Source organism: Balaenoptera ricei, chromosome 3 (assembly GCF_028023285.1).
Source record: "Balaenoptera ricei isolate mBalRic1 chromosome 3, mBalRic1.hap2, whole genome shotgun sequence".
Lineage (NCBI taxonomy): Eukaryota > Metazoa > Chordata > Mammalia > Artiodactyla > Balaenopteridae > Balaenoptera > Balaenoptera ricei.
In genome coordinates this window covers 90,342,431-90,363,935 of record NC_082641.1, presented here as the reverse complement: position 1 = coordinate 90,363,935, position 21,505 = coordinate 90,342,431, and the positions used below count along the sequence as shown (strand labels likewise).

At 35.2% G+C, this 21,505-nt stretch overlaps 1 protein-coding gene across 1 annotated transcript in view; it reads right to left on the bottom strand.

Annotated features, from left to right (window-relative positions):
• Positions 1-21,505, bottom strand: part of MAN2A1 (mannosidase alpha class 2A member 1) — a 159,373-nt gene that overhangs the window by 28,513 nt on the left and 109,355 nt on the right. The window contains exons 13-16 of the mRNA XM_059916869.1: positions 15,754-15,919; positions 14,198-14,416; positions 13,341-13,463; positions 10,313-10,427 (exon numbers count right to left, since the gene is read on the bottom strand). Coding sequence (XP_059772852.1) covers positions 10,313-10,427; positions 13,341-13,463; positions 14,198-14,416; positions 15,754-15,919 — 623 coding nt within the window. The remainder of the gene's footprint in view (positions 1-10,312; positions 10,428-13,340; positions 13,464-14,197; positions 14,417-15,753; positions 15,920-21,505) is intronic.

Below are 21,505 nucleotides of genomic sequence, written 5' to 3'. Positions count from 1 at the left end.
CAACCATCATGTCTCAATAGCAGATCAACTACTGGAAAATGTTGAAATTACTTTGGGACCAAGGATTGGGAAAAGCTTTGTAGGAATGCTTAAGTAGAGAGGAGAGCTATAGATTATTTTCAAACGAGGAGAGAGGGCACTGATCTGGGATCTGATAAGCTGCAAGAGTTACTGAATTGAGTGAAATAAAATTAAGGGACAAGGCTTGCCAGAACCCAAAACTTCTTTAAAACAATCCGAAAATCTCTTTTAAAACGTCACAGTCACTTTAGAAGCCAATAAAGTAATATATGTTAAATATTAAAGACACATACCCTAATTACCTCTCTTATCTACCTAAAATGAACACTAATCACGAGCACAAGCATGTTTACAGTGCACTGGTGCCAAGAGTAAAAAAAAATGGGGAAACATGCTAGATGTCCATCAACAGGCAAATGAATAATAAAATCAGGTACACCCATGCTATGGAATGCTGTGTAGCAAATGAAAAGAATGAGGCAACTGTCTGTCCTGGCAGAGAAAGATCTGATGGGAAAAGCAAACAGAGCGTTTGCACAGTATGATAAACTTTATGCTGAAACAGACAAACATAATACTATACATTTCTGTAGGGGTATGTGTGTGTGTGTGAGACAGAGAGAGAGAGAGAGAGAGAGAGAGAGAGCATGCAAATATCTGTATTACCTCTCTTGAGCAGTGGATAGGGGCCAGACACAGATTCCAGAGAGACTTTATGTTATATCCATAATGTGTGAAATTTTTGTCAAAAGAGTATGTGTGTAAATACACACACACACATACATGTATATAATTTGCATTTTATACATAAAAATAATTTTAAGCATTTTTAAAAAAGAATATTTTCTAAGATGGCAGGGAAAAATGAAACTAAGGAGGCAAGGGATCAGGGTCGGAAGGCAAGACCCTCTTGACTCCGTTGCTCAGCACTGGTCTTAAGGAAACCAAGAAACATACTCCTTTGAGTATGGAGAGAAAAACTGGAGGGCGCCTCTAACACATCCCCTGTGCCTGAAAGAAGAGGTGGAGCAAACATCCAGGATGGTCTAATGACTAAGTCATGCAGATGGAAAGGCTGGGGTCATGGCTCTGGGCAGCAACTGAAGGCCTCTGGAGAATCCTAGGCATATCTCCTCTGCACAATCTACTCTCTTCACGTCAGATCATTCTAAAATCTATCTGGACCAGCCTAATTCAGCCCTCTCCACCTGCCTAGATCATCTTATTCTAACAATTCTGAAATGCAAGGCATACTTTTCCAAGGAATATAAATCGGACGCCTCTCTTACGACACTGAAGTAGTTATAAGAATGAGAGGCAGCAGCTTGGGGAAAAGAGCAAGAGAGAGCCCCTCTCTCACTCCAGCAAGAATCCAATATCTTATTAGTGGCACTCAATGTGTGCTTAGGACAAGTTATCAGATCAAGATGGAAAAACAGCAACTGGCCCACACCCACCTGGGAAAATGAAAACTGATGGTGAGAGCCCTAAGAGAGGTGTTTAAGCCTTCAAACAAAAGTCTAACTGAAATGTGACATAGATAGGAAATCAAATATAAAATAAATCCTCAAAAAACCCACCCAAGATTTAAAGCAAGGTCTTCAGTGACTGTCCTTAAAATGTGTGCTCTGGGGCAAAAATGGAACCTTGCTATCAACCTGCTGTCCTCATCCCTTTTCCTCAAATCTGTGTCTGAACGGAGAGAGGGACTGAGCCCTTATGTCATAGCAGAAGTAGGACAATAAGAGCTGTCATGAAAAACCAGGGCTTCTAATTTTGAATATCTCCCCTTCAATTTTGGGAGTATTTTGTTTTGTATTTAAATGATCAAAAATATAAGAATAACTCTCCTAGTGTGTATTTACTTTCTGACATTGTTTTTGTAAACTTATCCAACTTAACTGGGAGTTGACACATGATTATTAATTAACACACACTGCTTAGTTTGACACATACACTTAAATGACAATTCTCACAACAATGATAAATTTAGTAGGTCAACATGTAGATAATGTTTCTAAAGAGCAAATATTATCATGACTATATTTAAAAAAAAAAAAAGTGTACTCCCATCTGAAAGTACCAAGAATAGAAATGGTAGTAATTCCCACAACCGGATGACCTTTTTATCCATGTTGACTGACTCAACTTATCATCCATTACAAGATCTAATTTATCCTCTGAGGTACCTGCTGATTTCCAGGCCTGTAAATGTTCACATTGATTATTTCTCCACAAGTGAAAATTTTAACATCTGCTTTCAGGAATACACAGTTTAGTAAATTTCATTCCAAGACTCAAATTTAAGAAAATAATGATGCGTCACTCTGTTTCATTTATAAAGCACTAGATAAATAACTACCACTGCTTACCGATCAACGTATGAGCTAGGCACTAGTCTACATACTTTATGCTCTTCATTTCAATAATTCTCACAATGACACAAAAGTAAATGCATAATAAGAAAGGTATAGCGTTTTGATCACACAGATTGCAAATTCTGGTTAAAGATTCTACCAGTTAAGTATGATATATATGAAAAAGGCCTAATAATTGAAACATACACAACAACACTGGGAATCTGTCTTTTTTTTTTTTCTAATAAACACTGATTTTAAAAAACAACAGGTTTTTTTAAAGCCCTGTTTCGGAGGAACGTAACACCTACATCAGTAACATTCTTTTCAATTCAAAACAGACGTGGTCTAACTAACCTGGGAGGTGAATAAACAGCTCATGACCCACAGTCCAGACTTGGGCTGGTCTAGGACAGAGAAGGAAGGCTGCTGGGGTAATCTCAGTGGTCTGCCTGGCTCCACACTGACAGTCACCCTGGAGTTGCCTACTTCCTGTTCTTGCAAACATGCTCTATTCCAAGGTGCTTTTAGATAGGAAGCTCAGATTCCACTGAAACAGACCTGCCATGGAAGCATGTGGTCCTTCCTTTTCTTTTCTTTTTTTTTTAAACCACACTTTCACTATTCCTTCTCCCAGCTTAACCGAAAAAAGAAAAAAGAAAGAAAGAAAGAAAAAAAGGCAGCAGCATGCCTCTCACCCACCCTAACTCAAGGGGGGTGCTGAACAAAAACAATCTGAGGTATTGGTGTCTGATTGAACTTCAACAACTAGGGAACAAATATTTTTGCAAAACACATGGTTTTCCAATTGTTGGCTTTCAACAAAATTGAAGGTTACCTAATAAAGTTGTCAGACAGTAGATCATTAAAAATAATTGATTAATGTTTGGCAATAGATCACTGTGATTTATGGAATATAACTCAGAAGGAGTTCAAGGAATTAAATGGCATTCTCATAACTAAACTTCAATTTCCACCTACTTATTTATGTTAGCAACATTCCTTTGCCTTACATTTATAAGAACAGAAAGAATAAAATCGATGCTGAAACCTATCTCTTCTAGCAATAAGTAACATTCACCAATGAATGCATAAACATTTAGGATACAAAGGGTACAATTCATGTCATTAAGAAAACTGTTTCTATTAAAGTTTATAAAATAAATGATCAAAGTGGTAATATATATAGATCAATTATATATTTTGATCAATCATATACTATAACAATTTTTATAACTCAATCCAGAAGAAATTTAATACTTCGAGTTTTAGGATGACAGAATTTTAAAACATATATATATATATATTTATTTAAAACACACATATATATATTTCTTTCAGAAGAATAATAAAAAGTTGACCAATAATAAGACTCTCAAGCATAAAGTATTATACTAAGATAAAATTTGGTGGAGGAAGTAGAATGGAAACATGAGTTCAAGGAGAAAATAATGATATGAAATTTGACTGTTTAAGAAGAGTTTGTTGAGGCTTTTTAAAAATGCATGGTTTAGTATCAAATTGCTACCCATTGGATATGCTTATCTTAAAATGTCAATATTTACAGTATACCAAAAATAAAACCCTTTGCAAATATTTAAATGTATAAAGGAAAACTAGATGTCAAATTACAAATATGTAATGGACTTCGATTCTTCAAATTCTTATAGGAACAAGGAAATTTGATCTCACCCACACCACTTCACACTTTGTGATATTCTTTTCCTCTTTTCTGCCCATTCAAGTGACATTTCTCTAAGACCTAGCATCTCAAAAACTCACCTCCTTTATCAAATCTTCTCCAAATCCCTCAACCCTCCAATGACCACTCTCTCAGGCCTGCACATCCTTCTTAAGGAGATACAACACTTAGTATGTGTCAGGCTTTATGTACATTAACTCAGTTAATCCTCCAACACTCCTATGAGGAAGACTCTATTATTGTCATCATTTTCAGGATGATGAAACCAAGACCATGTAGGTAATAACCTGCACAAGGTCAAACACCTGGTAAGTGGCAGAGCTGGTTTGGGAGCTGGGAATGAAATGTACATGGGCTGACTCTGGAGTTGGAGCTCTTAACCGTCACACTTCCCTGTGTTTCCCATCCCTATTCCCTTCATCTGAGTTTAGTACAACACATATTTGTGGGAGATGATGCTATTTCCCGCTAAGAAGCTATGCCTTCAACGCAGCAGCTGCTGTCAAACAGCCCCCAAGATAACCTCCGAGTTCTGAATTTGTGTAACCAGAATGTGCTTATAGTCCCTTAAAATAACCTTCCTTTTCATGCTTGTAGGGAGTAATCAGATTTGACACATAGCTACTTATTTCATTTTTTAAAAGTTCCAATTAACAGGAAAAAAATCCTTAGCAGTCAATTGCATATTATGATATTCCAAAAATGTTTTAATTACCTAAGTCTGCCTAGCCATAACTTACTTAATGCTTTTTGCTCTTAAATCAAACTAAATATGGAACGTAGTCCTGGGAAAAATGAGAGACTGATTACAAACCATTTTAATATCCTCATGAATCTTTCTATGGAAATAAAAACAACTTCAGCGAAGCTGTGAGACCTTGTTTATAAGTGGAAGGACTCCAGGGATGAGGGGCCCAGATTCAAGCATCCTTAGAAGATGAATTTAGAAGCAAGGAGTCAAGCACCAAAGAAACTTGATGTGAAAACAAGTGTTGTTAAGATTCTTTGATGGTGATACCTAATTGACCATCTAGTCTTTCTCTCCTAAGAAGTTAAAGCACAAACTCAAGGTCACTCTAGCTTGCTTAGAGGCAAAACTAAGGATTCAGATCTCTAATTCCCAATGTGATTCTCTTATATGTTTAACTGGATACAGTTCATTTTGACTCTCTAAAAGTCAAGGGTCATGTTATGAATCCATTTAGATTATATATTCAAAACAGAAGAAAAACAAAGCAACCTCTCTTTGATAGCTAAATATGCCCTTGGAAGGAAATTATCAGTCATTTCAGCCAAAGGAAAGTCTTTTCTTCCATACTTCTTGATGGCAGTTCATTACATTTTACCCCCAGGCTACTGTGTACTTTCTTTTGGCAAGATCCATTACATGCAGTACCTTCATAATGTGTTGGTGGAAAACAGGCAAAAGTATTTACTGCATTTAAGATATTTCTCCTAAGGGTTGAAACATGGTTTACACAGACACACTCACTCACTCACTCACAAACACCTGTCTAGGAGAACATAGTCCTGAGGGGGAAAAAAAACCTTGAAGGTATATATTAACAGATCTGGAACCTGAACCTTGTGCCAGTGAAAATGAACATGATACATTGGTAACCCATAGCAACCTAATTCTTCAAAGTAGCAGTTTATGTCAGAAAATAGCACCAGTCTAATAATTACAACTCTGAAGACAAATGAAACTACAGCTCATGAATGTCACTTACTGATCATAACATCACAGCAAGATACCTATTTTTTGTGATGGTAAAATAACAAATTACTGTAACACAAGGGGGTACAGGGGTTTCTGCTTGTATTATATTCTATCTTCTAATCCAAGGTTAACGATAAAAGCTAAAGCAGCATATCTGGTAACATTTACAGCTTCAATTTAATGAAAGATGATTACACTACAAGAAAAATTAATCCCCACCTCTCCCACCTTTTCCTCCAGAAAAATGTTATTTTCTACAAACGAAATAATCTTTTAGAAATCATAAAATAGCCCTAAAAGGGCATTTCATTAAGTTATGGTCACCATAGAAAGGATTTATTTAACTTGATATAAGGCAAAGCATGATGTTTCATCAGAAATCTCTGAAATTGCTCTGATCTTTTGAAGCTTTTAAAGCTTGTGAAAGCACAAAATTTCCTCTAATTTAATATTTCTAGAAACCTTTTGAATGTAATGTCTGAACAATAATGAAAATAAAAACACAGTGTTTTTAATAGCTTAAATGATGTTAAGAGAGAGACTTTAAACTGTACTGCTTATTATTTTCAGAATCTGGAGAGAACACAAATAGAGAAACTAAAGTTAAATACCAAACCAAGAACAAAACCAGAAGTCAGGCTGCACCCAGGCCTCCCGACTCAGTTTGTTTCAAAATCAACAATGATCACACAGTTTATGTAATTTGGGAAGGGTTGGTTGATTTTTGTCCTTGACTTTGTTTTCTGAAGCTTAAATTGGGCAAAAGTTACTTTATGGAGAGAAGAATCAAAGAGTAACTAAAAAAGGAGATTGAGGAATTTAAATATATTTTGTCAGGTTTGCATTACCTTAGGTTTTAAAAGAATGTTTCAAGTAAATGGAATTTGAAAGGTTTAATATGAACAGATACTCAGTAAAGACAATCCATAATAAAACTCATTTTCTTCACCCTTCTTGCTCAGAGATAATAAAATCTTTTGTGTGATTAACTGGTTTAGTAAACTAATACAATTTCAGTATGTAATCATAAAATATTAATAGTCTCCCTCCCCCCAACCCCCATTGATCATGAATTTGGTACTAACAACAGACTCTAGTCATTAATACTCGTCCAAATAACCATATCTACTCAGTTTAAAGGGGGCAAAATTAGTCTATGTCTGAAAATAGTTTAATAAGTTAAGTTCAAGAATAGATATTTTTGTTATCTTAAGAAATTTAAAACCAAAGCCAATCTATAAAAGCTTGGAAGTTGGCTGAAGTATTCGTAGCACCTGAGATCAAAAGTCAGTTTGTCTATGCATTTTGATCAATCACTCAGAAGCCTAGTTTACAAGAGGCCAAAGTTCAAAAGAGCTGTCAAGTATTTCTTAGTACAGACGCTTTAGCGCTGCATAACCAAACCCTTTTCAGGTAGTGTGAACACCTAGAGAGTCAAACAGCCTGAAGATTTCACATCTCTGTCACAGGCGTGGGTTAGTGATTTAATTAAAGCCCACTAAGACAGGATCCAGACAATCTGTGCCCTCACGCAATAGTGTATGAAAGAAAAGGACAGATGGAAATGGGTCACAGAGGCTACCAAGAAAAGGCTCCATCTCCACAACTGGGCTTTTTTTTTTTTTTTTTTTTTTCCCAGGAGCTCAAATACAAACATGGGAGGCTATATAGTTTGGAAGAAAGCCTTTCAGGTGATCTAATATCTCCATTTTTCACAAACTGTAGTCTTGTTGGGGAAAAAAAATGCTCCGGGCTTGAGACAGCAAAAAGAAAGATGGATCTGCCACTTTGAATAGTTACATATGCTGGTTTCAGGTTCAGTCCAAGCAAGTACAGTAAAACTCATCTGAACAGCACTTTAAGTTAACTTTACATTATATCTAACTTATTCATCTGTCATTTCCCACAAACTTCTGAAGCCTCCTGCTTCCAAGCTGCAAAAATCTAACATCAGGAAAAAAGGTTTGAGCTCAAGTTTATTCCACCCACTGAGACATCCAGAGGCAATCTGAGGTCTGCATATTTATTCTTTATTATTATTTTTGTTATGCTAATACTCTAAGTACTCCGTTCAAAACAACCTCTATTCCTTAACTGACTAATCAGAGCCAGCACTGCCACCTTGGAGAGCTGGGGGTCAGTGAATTCTCCGTGGCCCCTGCTCCTGCTAAAGGGCTGTTCGTCAGCCACTGGGCATTTCTGACTGCTCAGTAGGGGACAGGAGGGGAGGGGAAGAGGAGAAAAGACAAGCATTTAGTTCTGATGAGTGTGTGTTTATTGAAAATAAGTAAACGGGCCAAGTCAGAGCCTACTAATTTCCAAATTGGCCACTGAAGCATGATGGCAAGCTAGGCTACAGCCACAGAAGCAGAAGAGGGCCCTCTAACTTACAGAAACCACCCTTTGATATGAGACCCAGATTCCATGGCCAACCGAAGAAAACTCAGAAGTTGCATTGATGGACGGATGCAATTAAACAGAAGCAAAAGCAATTAAGCAAATACACCTGTTGAGAAGTTGGAATTTTTCTGATGAGTTGCTTCAGCAACTCTGAGACACAGCCTATCCCTAAATATAACTGATGAAAAGCAATAGTAAACCAAGCCTGATGATGGAGATCTGTGCCAAACGGTGCCATGTTATATTCAAGGAAGAACTTCTCCATTAAAACACAACAGTTTTAAGCAAACTTAAAAGTAGATAAGCACATCTCCTGTGTGATCATGCTATTTTCTACCCATAAAATGAAACCTTTGGCCACAGCTGAAGATGGAGTTTTAGGGCTCTCAGAAACAGTAAACAATGGCTTATGCAAGAGTACAAAGAGATAGCCAAAAATAGTGTTTCTGACTTAAAAGGTTTTGGGAAACTAAATAAAAGATTATTTCAAAACTACAGACTTTCTTGTAGGTAGCAAAGTGATTTCAGATAATTGCAAAAGACACAAAGTTAGTGTCTAATATGACTTTACCATCTTCTAAAAGACCTTTTACTTCTTAATTCAACATATGAATAATGGGTCATCCTGAAAACATATCACATTACTACCTAAGAAGTCACATGAGAAAGTTTGTCCACACCTGAAATTCTACCAAAAGGCAAACATCGTTGAGATCTGAAGTTTAAGAAAGTTAACTAAAAACAAAATCAAATTTAGACACTGAAATTTGAAAACTGAACTTAGTTGTCTAAGAAATTCCCTGAACATAGCAGCCTTTGCTTCCCCACAATACCTAGAAAGTAAACAGTGCCTGCCCATTCATTTTATCACTGGTTTTTAAATGCTTTATTGTCTACCTGCCTAAAGATTCTGGGAAAGAGGGCTTCCCTGGTGGCGCAGTGATTGAGAATCTGCCTGCTAATGCAGGGGACAAGGGTTCGAGCCCTGGTCTGGGAGGATCCCACATGCCGCGGAGCAACTAGGCCCGTGAGCCACAACTACTGAGCCTGCGCGTCTGGAGCCTGTGCTCCGCAACAAGAGAGGCCACGACAGTGAGAGGCCCACGTACTGCGATGAAGAGTGGCCCCCACTTGCCGCGACTAGAGAAAGCCCTCGCACAGAAACGAAGACCCAATACAGCCAAAAAAAATAAAAATAAATAAATTTAAAAAAAAAGATTCTGGGAAAGAATATTTTCCTTTTCTAATTTTTCATCTTAGCTAACAGCAACAAAACATTTAAAGTGGCATTTTTATGAGGTCCTTTCTAAGAGAGTTGATATAATGGTAAATGGCCTGGTTATCAGGATTAAACTTGTGGTTGGAAGAGTACTTCATTCTAAAAACAGCGAATTCAAAATCAACCAACAAAACTGTACAATTCTGAGATTGTTTGGGAACCACAGCTCCACCCAAATCCTATGGAAGGACCAGTGCCACTGTCCACAGTTCAGTTTCTAATGAGATCAAAGGCCTATTTCTTAAAACTTGATTAACAAAGAAGCTGCTTCAATACTGTCCTAAAAGCAATAAAAACTGCCTGATTTTATGCTCTACAAGCTAAAGAGTCATAAACAAGCAGAGAACATTTTTCTTTTAAAGTTAAATTCTAGTAGTACACTATGACAATACATTCTATATTTAAGGCAGGCCGTGTGTGTGTGTGTGTGTGTGTGTGTGTGTGTGTGTGTGTGTGACAGAGGTAGTCAGTGATCCATTAATTGAAAGCCACATTTAATATAATTTCCATTTTATAAAATAAAAGAAAACCACTATACTGTTTTTAGATCTGAGAAATGAGCACATGACTTAAGACAAATACTGCAATAGGAAAGAGAAGATATACAGAAGAAAAGAACAAGTATATGTAAGGCATTAAATGTTTTACCATTTTTGATTATCAAAGGGTAAATACTACATTTTAAATCATATGATAAGTCTGATGTCAAGGTTAGACAGATGATTGTCATCTCCGAAAACCAATTGCTAATTTATTAAAACCAACAAAAGAAAAGCAAGAATTCAAGAATCAGTATACATTTGTTTCACATCTGCGTTTCTCTGTTTTCTTACCATGTATGTTGTACAGTCGAACTCTGTGGGTAACATGTTCAAAAAAGCAAGTCACGTCCGAAAAAAACCTTCCATGTTGCACTATGACAACAGGTGGTGTTGTGTAAACATAAGGCTGAGGAGGAAATCACATTTTTAAGAAAAGTATTTTGGCTTTTAGTTTTTCCAAGGAATGTTTATTATAGTTTCTAAACTGGCAAATGTATATCACCTGATATTTGTAATTTTAAGTGAAAAACAAACCTTACGAGGTATCGGAATATGTGCGTGCTACAAAAATTGAATATAAGGTTTTGCATTAGACAAAAACTGCTGAAAATAGAAAATAAAAATTTTACAACCTGATTGGCCTAGATGATCTACAAACATTTCTCCCAGATATAAAAATTTCTAATGAAAATCTTTCTATATTGTCCATATGTTATTTATTAGAATGAGTAATCGTTCTATAGCAGTGACATTTTCTCAGGCAAACATTTATTATAACCATGGCTCCCTAATGTTCAGGGGTTGGGAAGGTGGCTAGGATGACCACAGGGAGTCATCTTAAGCAAACAGGAAGCAGGATTCAGAAACACAGTTTAATCACAGTCAGGTTTACTACTCTAACACTGCCCTTTTACTCGAAAGAACTAGCTGAATATAAAGCCAACTTCCAAGCTCGGAACTATGGCAACCACTGGTTTAGTTTTCATTATTTAGAATCTAGATTAAAGAAACTATGGGAATGAAACACATAACTTATATGACACAGAAACAAAATTTAAAGTATTTATGAAGAATTTTATTTTCTTAAGTATTACACACCTTAGAAAGCTCAACAATAGCATAAAAAGCTAGGCTTGCAATGTAGCACAAGATTTTCAGAACTGTGTAATTTTCTTCCAAATTTATCTCTTTGGCTAGAGAAAAATATTCTGAAATTAATATAATGCTTTATAGTTAACAAAGTTCTTGTACCTAATTACCATATAGCTAGAAAGTAATGGAGGAGAATGAAACCTAGGACGGTGATGTCCGGGCCTTTTTCTGAAAAACCCAGCTGTCTCTTTCCCTGATGTTCTTTTATTTCTTCTTTGTAAACATATGATGAGTCTCTTTATCCTTCTATCTAATATTAGAGCTATTTAAAGATAAAATCATTTAAAATAAATTAGTAATTATAATTGTCCATGTATAATATTCTATAGCATAGCTACTTTTTTTTTTTAAAAGAAAATGTCAGTCAAAACAAAATGCCTGTCTAATGACAAAAGCTGTTAAGTGAGAAAACACTGATGTAGCTTATACTTAAGATCCACTGCCCATCCTGAAATGCCTACTATGAGCTGTAGCTTACCTTTAATTCCTCAATGATTTAAAAAAACAGAAACAATGACAAATAACTAGAATCCTGAGTGTGGCCTATAAAATCTCTTAAAATCTATATTTGATTTTGGTTAGCAAGCTTTTCTAGAACAAAAGTAACTTTTTCAGGAGACAGGACCCTAGGCAACAAAATACGGAGAATATTTAATTTATCTTAAAGTGGAGAAAGCCTGTGTAACTGTAAAAGCAAAGGAACAAACTCTAAAGAAAAAAAGTACAAAATTGACTACACAAAAATTAAAAACTACTACATAACAGAAGAATAAAAGAATTAACAAACTAAATGACACATTGAGGGCATAAATAGGATATAGGATTGCAATAAATAGGAAAAAGGATTAATTTTACCATATATAAAGAATACTTACAGATCCACAAGTCATATCGATAGAAAAATGGTCAAAGAACTTAAATGGAAACTCATAAAAGAAATATGAAAGATAAAGGCATAAAAATGTTCAACCTCACTAATAATCATAAAAATCTTAACAGTAAAATATTTTTCACTCATTATTATAGGTAAAGCATTTAATATGGCTAATTCTCAGAGCTTAGAATAGCATACTAGAGAGCTACTCTCAAAAAAACACTGGTGGGAGTGAATATGTATGCCATCTTTCTAGAGGGAAGATAAGTAGTACGTATATGTCAAAAGCCTTAAAAGGCTTCATCCACTGACAAAAAATGACTCTTCTGTAAAGTTATTCTCAGGAAATAATTAGCACTGTACAAAAAGAATGCTACAGAGAAAGCTTATCACAGTATTACAGTAGTAAAGTATTGGGAGAAAATGTACATATGCAACAATAGGAAATTCTTTTTTTTTCCCACATATATATACACACACACACGTTTTTTGTGTGAGAACACTTAAGTTCTACCCTCTTAGCAAATTTCAATTATATAATACAGTGCTATCAACTAGTTACCATATTATACATCAGACCCTCAGACCTTATTCATCTTATAGCTAAAAGTTTTTAAACACAAAAGTGTGTATTAAAACTGTGTTTTCAAAGAACATATCAGATTGTGAGCATTGTCACAATGAAAAATAAAATATGTTCATGTAGGAAGACAAAAACTTAAAAATGGGGGAAAAAAGATACGCATAGAATAAAAGACAGTAAAAATATATCAAAATGTTGGCAGGGGTTTTCATGGGCTTGTGGAATAGTTGGCAAATTTTATTGTTTTCTTCAGTTTTCTGCATTAAATGTGCTAAGATTTGCATATACTACCTTTATAGTCAAGGGTAGGAAAACATTTTTTTGTTTGTTTTTTAAAGTGCTAAAATTTAAGGAGAAAAATGGCTCAGTGGTCAATCTATTTTTCTCATATGGCTAGGAATTTTGTGTCTATATATATGCCATGCCACATATGTACACAACAACACGGCAGCACCCTAATCTTAAATCAAATCTAGCTTCTTTCCATAGAGAGCATTTGTCCACTGTAGCATCCTAACTGAATTCCAACTCTGAGAAATTATTTGTTTATCTAACATTCAACTAGAAATTGCTAAGTGTCAATAATGATATATATAATGGAGCCAACTCATCTATTCCTAATAGATAACAAAATATTGAGATGCATTTATTTTGCTCCTCATTATTCTTTCAATAAGTGCTTATTCACTGCTCAGCTCACCAGCACTTACCTTGGCTTCCCCATCTGGTAAGAAGAGGTAGGCACCACTTTTGTCCTTTTTACTCGTGGTTCCATACCATGAAAACTGCACTTTTACTTCATGACTTTTACCATCTCCTTTATTTATCATTTCCTAAGGATAAAAAAAAAAAAAAAAATTTAAGGTAACTCACGATTAAGACATTAACAAGTTGTATCTAGTTACATGTATATGTCAATTTCAAAAAAAAAAAAAAATTACCTGGCAATAGATTCAAAAATGGTAACATTCAGCCTCTAATATTCACAATTCTTAGATAAACACTCAAAATTTTATACTTAACCTTAGGATTTAAAATCTTTGCAATAGGAACAAAAAGAACACATTTCACCAAGGAAGAAAGAGATCCACAAATTGAGAGATTAGACCAGTACTTCTCAAACTTTCTGTAGTAAAGGAGTGGATTTATTTTTATTTCCAATATGCATGGAACAATATTTTTTGTAAATTACAATGAAAGTGAATTACTAGAAAAATTAAAGTGATATGCCAAATATACACTCAAATTTTTTATTATTAGATTCAATAGGCATAATTTTACTCAGCCAAATTACTTTAAAGTTTCCATAAACATTTCTAAACAGCCACAGCTTCCATACTTATCTTGTGGACAAATAACAAACAGTCCACTGAGCAGCACCGCCCACAGACCACACTTATAAGGAGCAAGAGGTCACTGTGGACCCCAAGGAGAAGGTACATATAGCTCATCTATCCTTTCTCCCAGAGAATCTGTGTCCACTTTTCCCACTTTGCAGAAGTAATCTGCATATATTATAATAAAAGTGACGAGACTTCTATAAATTTCAGAACTATTCAGAACATACCTCCATAAGCCCAGACTGACCAAACCGCAGCTTAATAAAGGAGTTCTCTAGAGTTATATCTTCTTGAGCACTTTTTATATTATTCATGTTGAAAATTCCTTTATTTGCTATATGACCATTATATAGGTCATATTCAGCTAAATGTGGATTTGAACTTGCTGTTTCCAAAATCTTATATACTTTCAGTCCCAATGGTGGCATCTGTGCTAGAAAAGAGATCTTTACAAGACAAAGGAGAGAATTTATTAAAGAGAAATGTATCTACTGAAAGGAAACCATATATACTTCTAGTAAAAAGGAGAAACTACCATATTTAAAAAAGAGAATATAGTACTATTCCATAAATATGTTTTGATAACTTATGGGTAGAGTATCCACATCTCTGTTTATCCAGGGAAACTAATAACTTCAAGTGGGTAAGACTATCAAAGACATTACTGCTTTCATCCAATATATGAAATTATGTGACCATCCTCAATTGTCCTACGGTGCTTGTAATGGATGCTCAGACAGGGAAATTCTCCATGAGGGTAAGGGTTTATTGTGAACAATGATTTTTCCTAATTATTAGGAATCTTTTAATAATACTATAATATTTCAGTACATTAAAAATAAAAATGGTAAGTGTAACAATATAAATATTAAGCACATTAGTTCAATCAACACCAGCCATCAAATGCCTGGGGTCCAGCAGACACTGAACAAGGCATGGAGGATGCACCCACCATGAGACATGACTCCTGTCTTCCAGGAGCTACTGTTCCATTCTCTAAATGGGGTGTTTCCTGTAAAATCTGACCAAAACTTGTGTTATACTTTCCTTTCTATCTAAAGAATTATGAATTTATAAGAGCAGCCAGCAACGGCTTTTAATTTTCTTTTAGAGTTCCTAGCTTATGTCTGTGTCTTTATAGAGTTTGGAGTACAATTTAAATAGTACTCCAAACTCTAAAAGTTAGATCCTTCCAGTGATATGGGGGTTCAGTTTAATATTGCTTATTTTAAGACATTTCCCCCCAAAAATGTCTATTATTTGAATCCAGATTTTTCCCATAATTATCTCAGAAAAGAAGTATCTTACTTATTTTAGGAAGTCTTTCTTTCACGGTATATTAATGTCACCTTTGCAGTGAAAAGTTGAAAGTATCCCAAGTTATTTAGAAGGATGGTATTTATCTCCATTTCAATATTTATAACGGTCATTAAATTGCGTTAGACAAAAAATTCAAAATTTTATGAGAAATGATTACTTCATGACTTCAGGAACAAGTTACAATAGATATACAAAGATATACAATATACATACTAATAACGTTCTAAAAATAACATACAATACACATACTAACAAAGATATTAATATTTTGGAAAACACAGGATCTATTTTCCTTTAGTGTCATTTAACTCACCAGTTAAATCCTCTGGCATTTACAACTTTAACCACTTTACATACACCAACTTGACAGCTCTCTCAGGGGTACGTATTAATACATATATGAACTATATACTGGCTATGCTTTTTTCATGTTGCCTCTCTAAGTTCTACAGAGAGCACATACCTCATAGGCTGTCTGTGAAACAGTACTTGCTGTATCCCACACTGCACTCATTTGAATTTCCACGGGCTTTCCTGAAGCAGAGGATACTTGCGCTGTCGGAGAGCTCACACAGACCGAGACTACTGAGTTTCGGTCTTGTTCTGAAGGATTGTAGACCACAAGATACCTGCAAAAACAGTCGCTTTACTATTGGGGTCTCAAGATATTTGAACTTTTCCACATTATTTGTGAGATTTCAGGTCATAGACAGTCATAAAGCCAACACAAGGAGAAGAATTATAAGAAATAGTTTGGTAAAACTTTTGGAGAACAGGCAATTTCACCACAACAAATACCACACAGTACAAAGGGTAATGAAATAATGACTCACTTTCTAAGAATAAATGTTATACAAATGAAAGACATTAATACAACTATAATTAAGTTATTTCTATGTCCCAGAAAATGACTTATATACATATGGTTTTATTGGTCTTTCTAAAATAACCAGCCCTATACATCTAATATCCTGATCCCTGCCTAACTCATTGAACAAGAAAATACATAAATTGTCTGTTTGCATTTTAGTCACAACTAATTTCAATTAAAATTCATTTAGTTCATTCATTTTAGATCACTAAAACACAGTGAAATGTACGGCTATACATGCAGAATCACATAATTCACATATATATTTTATACACAGGGGCCCTTATTATCCAAGAGAGTTGGTTCTAGAGGAAAGGTCATTTGAAGTGAATCCACTTAAAATAGAGGCTGAAATTTTATAATAAATAGTGGTAAAAAAATTGATTGGAACTTGGCTAGAAAAGGGAAATAATGACTATTAAAATAAGTTTAGGCAATATTTACAACTAAGCACAATTCTTAGAATAAAGTAGGGTTTTTGGCAAAATTTTTCCAACAATATTTTATATTAGTACATTATGACATCCTTCACATAACATTTCATTTTTACAGGATGGTTTTAAACATAACTATATTTATAAAAAATATTCAAGGACTTAATCATTTTTCCAAAAGTTCTCTCTCAATTCTTTGATATTTAAGTAATTGTCAGTTGAATCCCCTAACATCCTTGGTTTTCTCAGTAGCATAACTCTGCTGGATCCTCACTGCTTCCTGGCTTTGCCTGTGAGTAAAAACGTTCTAGATCATCATGTCACAGACTTCATGAATTATGCACTCTTTGTAACATTTATGATTTTACTTTATAAACAATTTGCATTATCTTCAAATAAAATAAGCAGAATTTTAAAGAGGATATTTGACTAATAATATAACTGATTCAATAGTGAATATTTTCATGATCTGAAATATCTTGCTTTCCTACACAATTTTGTAACTTCAGGAACAGAGAAATGAATAGTCAGTCAACCACTTCTCCCTCTTACCCATAGCGATATCAGACTTGGTCCAAGCAAGCTAGCATTGTTTATTTTGTGCATCAGAAAGCCTAGCAGCGCTCTTTTATCCTATGTATGTCCTGTATATTTCAACTGCATTGCAAATGGTTTGTCAGGAAATAAAATTAATACAGTGGCCAAAACTGAAGTGAAGGATAACAGAAAAGCACGAAGGAAAAGAAAGAGGATGTAGCGTAAAACCTATAAAATGTTTGACTTATAAATTGTTTATCAGCTGAAGCACTTTTGATTGAGACAGTACTGTGAGATACCAAAGGTAACAATATATGACAATAAGAACGTCTCTAGCTCCTATTAGGCTTGCAGTATATACATTAGGATCACAAGATCTAACTTACACCATTTACGTTCATTGAGATTCCACATGTATATGAGAAAAGAGCAGCTGAAGCATGCAGTCAAAAACATATCTACAAAGGGCACTGAAGCCTCAAAGTACTAGACAAAACCCCATTTTTATCCACAGAAGCAATTCTCAAGGAGAGTGAGAGTACTGCCCCCTTGAGAGGTGTGCTTAACAGACTTACCTGAAGGAATCTATCAACCTATTTGCACCCTCCCACTGCCCTCCACCACAGCTTACGTTTTGCCTGATTGTTCTCCTATCACAAACACACCTGGAGAATCACAAATGCCAGGGTTCATTGTTATCAACTAGACTACACTATATTCCTCAGGTACACTGGAGAAGAAAAGCAGTTGAGGATCACTCATGTCCAGCACCAAAGATGTTCAAACCAGCATCCCAGAAATGAGTGACTTACTACTGAACCCCATGTGCCCAGAGGCTTAGAGCCAGTATGTGAAGAACTCTAGAACATGTAGTCTGAAGACTTAGGCCAGTCTCTTAATTCTGCAGAAGCCGTGAGGCAGACCTAGGTACAGAGCCCAGAATTCCCACTTCAAGTTCTTTGATGCTCTACTACCCAGAGCTGGCTATAAAGGCTCTGATAATAAAATATAATGTGTCCAAGCAATAAATTAGGCAGCAAGCATCCAAAACACTGATTCTTCCCAGTGAGGAAGAAAATGACTCAAATTTAAAGCAAATAATAATTTCAACCATACATTTCGTTTTGTACAATATTAAATAGCTTTTTATAATAAGCTGTGAACTAGGTTGTTTTGTTTCATTTTCATAGCTAATTAGTATTTGACCATAATGATGTTTCTACTGTACTGAATGATTATGTAATTATCATGCCAGGAATCTATTCAAAAACTAAATGTGTAGAGTATATAATGAGTATAAAGCTGCACTAAGAAAATAATTTTTTAACATAATTAGAGATTCACAGCATGTTCAAGTGCATCACAGCACACATTTATCTGATACACAAACTTCTATGTACATTTCAAGTAGAGTACAGAGAAAGCATTATCATACATGAATTATATTTCCTTGGGAAATAAATACAGCATCACAATTTAACTAAATTTTCATTGTCATTATCATGTTTAGTAGTCAAACATTTGTTACACTGCTAATATCTCCAAACATGAATCCTTTTAAGTCAATCAATTGTGAACGGAACCAGGAGGTTTCATATAATATCATACTCACTTATTAAAAATTAATATTATTTCATCCACACTAACAGATGAAAAGAGTAAAATATCACTGAAAAATGGGGATAGTTAATTTCTATTTTACCTTGGAAGTAACTATATAGGAAGCTCAGAAATATTTTTTCCCAATTTCCCCTATATTTGCATTAGCTCCTTATCTATCATCTGTCACCAAGTCATAACCAGCCTCCTCGCTCGCATTATGACATTAAGCCCCTGCAACTTGCCTACAGGCAATTATCTCAATTTTCTATATACAATGAACAACCTTCACCTCATGAAGACAAAGCACTCCTATGTTACCTGCCAATCAAATGAGAGGGCAAGCTATGATCTACTGTGGCTGAGAGAAAAAGGAATGGAGAGAAATGAAAAGACATCTGTATGCTCATGTCAAACTGGGAGTCATTTTAGGAAGAATGATAATTCCACTGTAAATGTGGTTCTGTCCTTGAAGATTCTAATGAGGAGGAGTATATTTAGAATTTCCTCACCCCTCTTGTAGAAATGATTCATGTCATGTTAAGAAAGACAACTGTGGCATTCCAGGTCCTCTCTCTGAGGCAAATCTAAGCAGTGCCTACTATGAACAAAAGACTAGGACCACGCGGACTTCCTTCTTGGACTGGACGTAGGGCAGAATGAAAGTAAGATGCCTCTTGGTGAGACTGACGCTGGAGCTACCACTTACAGAGTGCTTCCTGTATGCCGGGGTTCAGTCCTCAGGCCTATAATCTATGAGGCACAGCCTTTCATCCTTCAGTGGACAGATAGGAGAGCTGAGGTTCAGGGAGGTTAGGTATGTTGCCGGGGCGCAAGCAGCTACAAGTGCCACAACAGGCTTAGAACTCAGTCCTACCCCTATTACCGTCTTCTTCACCATCCTAACCACTTTATTCACAGGCCAAGCTTATAACGACCATTTTGACAACTGCGGTTTCCTGTGGAGATTCCCTTAGTTCCTAATTCACTTGAGAAGAACTTTGTCTTCACTGATGCCAAAGATCCCCACAGACCTTCTATCTTCAGGAAGCTCAGGATGAACAAAGAGCTATTTACATTTCAGTACATTATATCTGTGAAAGAAAATTTATAAACTGGAACGCTGGCATAGAAAATATCTTGTAACACATACTAAAAGAGTTTATCTTATGACCTCACTGCATGAGGAAAGCAAAAACAATATTCAAAAAAACCATTTAAAAAATACTACATACATTTATGGCTGTGTAAAGACAGAAATGAAAAATATTTGCAAGTCCCCTGTAAGTGCAGTTTAAAACCAATTAAGCAAACACCAGGTTATATGAAAAGTAATTGTAACTTCATGTGCCTAGTGTAGTACCTGGCATGGGATAACATTCAATAAATAGTTGATGAATGAGTAACACACAAAAATCCCAGTAGGAGAATTTATCATTTGTGAATAATACCTACTAGTGTGGAGCTTTATGGTTTTATCAAATCATTTTCATTTTGATTATTTTAATTCCTTAAAAAATAGCATCGACAAGCTATGCAATTAACCCCTTTGCAAAGATGGGGGAAATGACAGATCCAAGATCACAGAGACAGTTAAGAACAAAGCAAAGAGTAGAGCTCAGTCTGCCCAATTCTTAATCAATGACAGCATATTAAAAAATTCAAACAATATATTCATCTTCTCTAAGTAGCCTCATTAGTGGAGCATCATCTAAAGAAGAGTAGTAACCTTTGTACAGTATTCTGAATACGAAAATACATAGTTTTATATGTTTACAAAAATTGCACTTTCTAGATACGAACTTTTCATATAGTCTACCTAGTTTTCTAGGTTTAAAACATAATGCTTACCATATTAGCCATCAGGAAAAAAAATTAAGCTATTAAAAACAAAGGGAGCCTTTCTGAGATAAATTAGATCTTCAAAAATCATGATTAGTTCTGTGAGTCCTTAGCTCTGGAGTCAGATACATTCAAGTTCAAAAACCCACTACAGCACTTAGAATTTGAGAGGCTTTGGACACGTGATTTCATTTCTTCAAGCCTTAATATCTTTATCTACAAAATCAGGAGACAAGATTGCAATTAGGGTTAAATGATAAAATGTTTGGAAAATCACAGAGCTCAGAGCTCAGACCTGGCACAAAGTAGAATCTCAACAGCAATTAAATCTCTCCTTTCCTTTATAAGACCCTCCTGGTGTCCTGACCAGATACCCTGGTACATGAGTCACACGAATGGTGGAATGAATGTTTTAATTAACTCAGGTCACTGAGCTGCCTTATATGCTTTCTTATGTAAGGCATATATAAACCTAAATGAAAGAAGTTAACAAAACCACACATGTTATAACACAGATACCTTGAAACAAGAGTTCACATAATATGGGGGGGGGGGTGGAGATAAATAAAGAGATGCACAGAATCTACACACGTACAAAGTAACCACATGGCATGTGGCTAAATTAAAAGGCAGAAAAAAAAAAAAAGGACAGAGAGAAGGACTCCTCCTGGTATGTGTAGTTATAAACTTATGAATGTGACTACATAGTCCCTGTTCTGAATATCTATAGTCTAGAAGGGGAGAAAGAGAAATTGTTGAGTTCAATATAATAGGGTAGGTAATAATACAAAAGTATGTACAGTGTGTCTTGTGATACACACAAAAAGATGGCAGTCAGGATGATTAAGAATTAATCAGGAGAGCATTCAAAATAGACCATTAATTAATACAAAAGGAGCAAAATGTATATACAGAAGTTGACAGAACTTTAA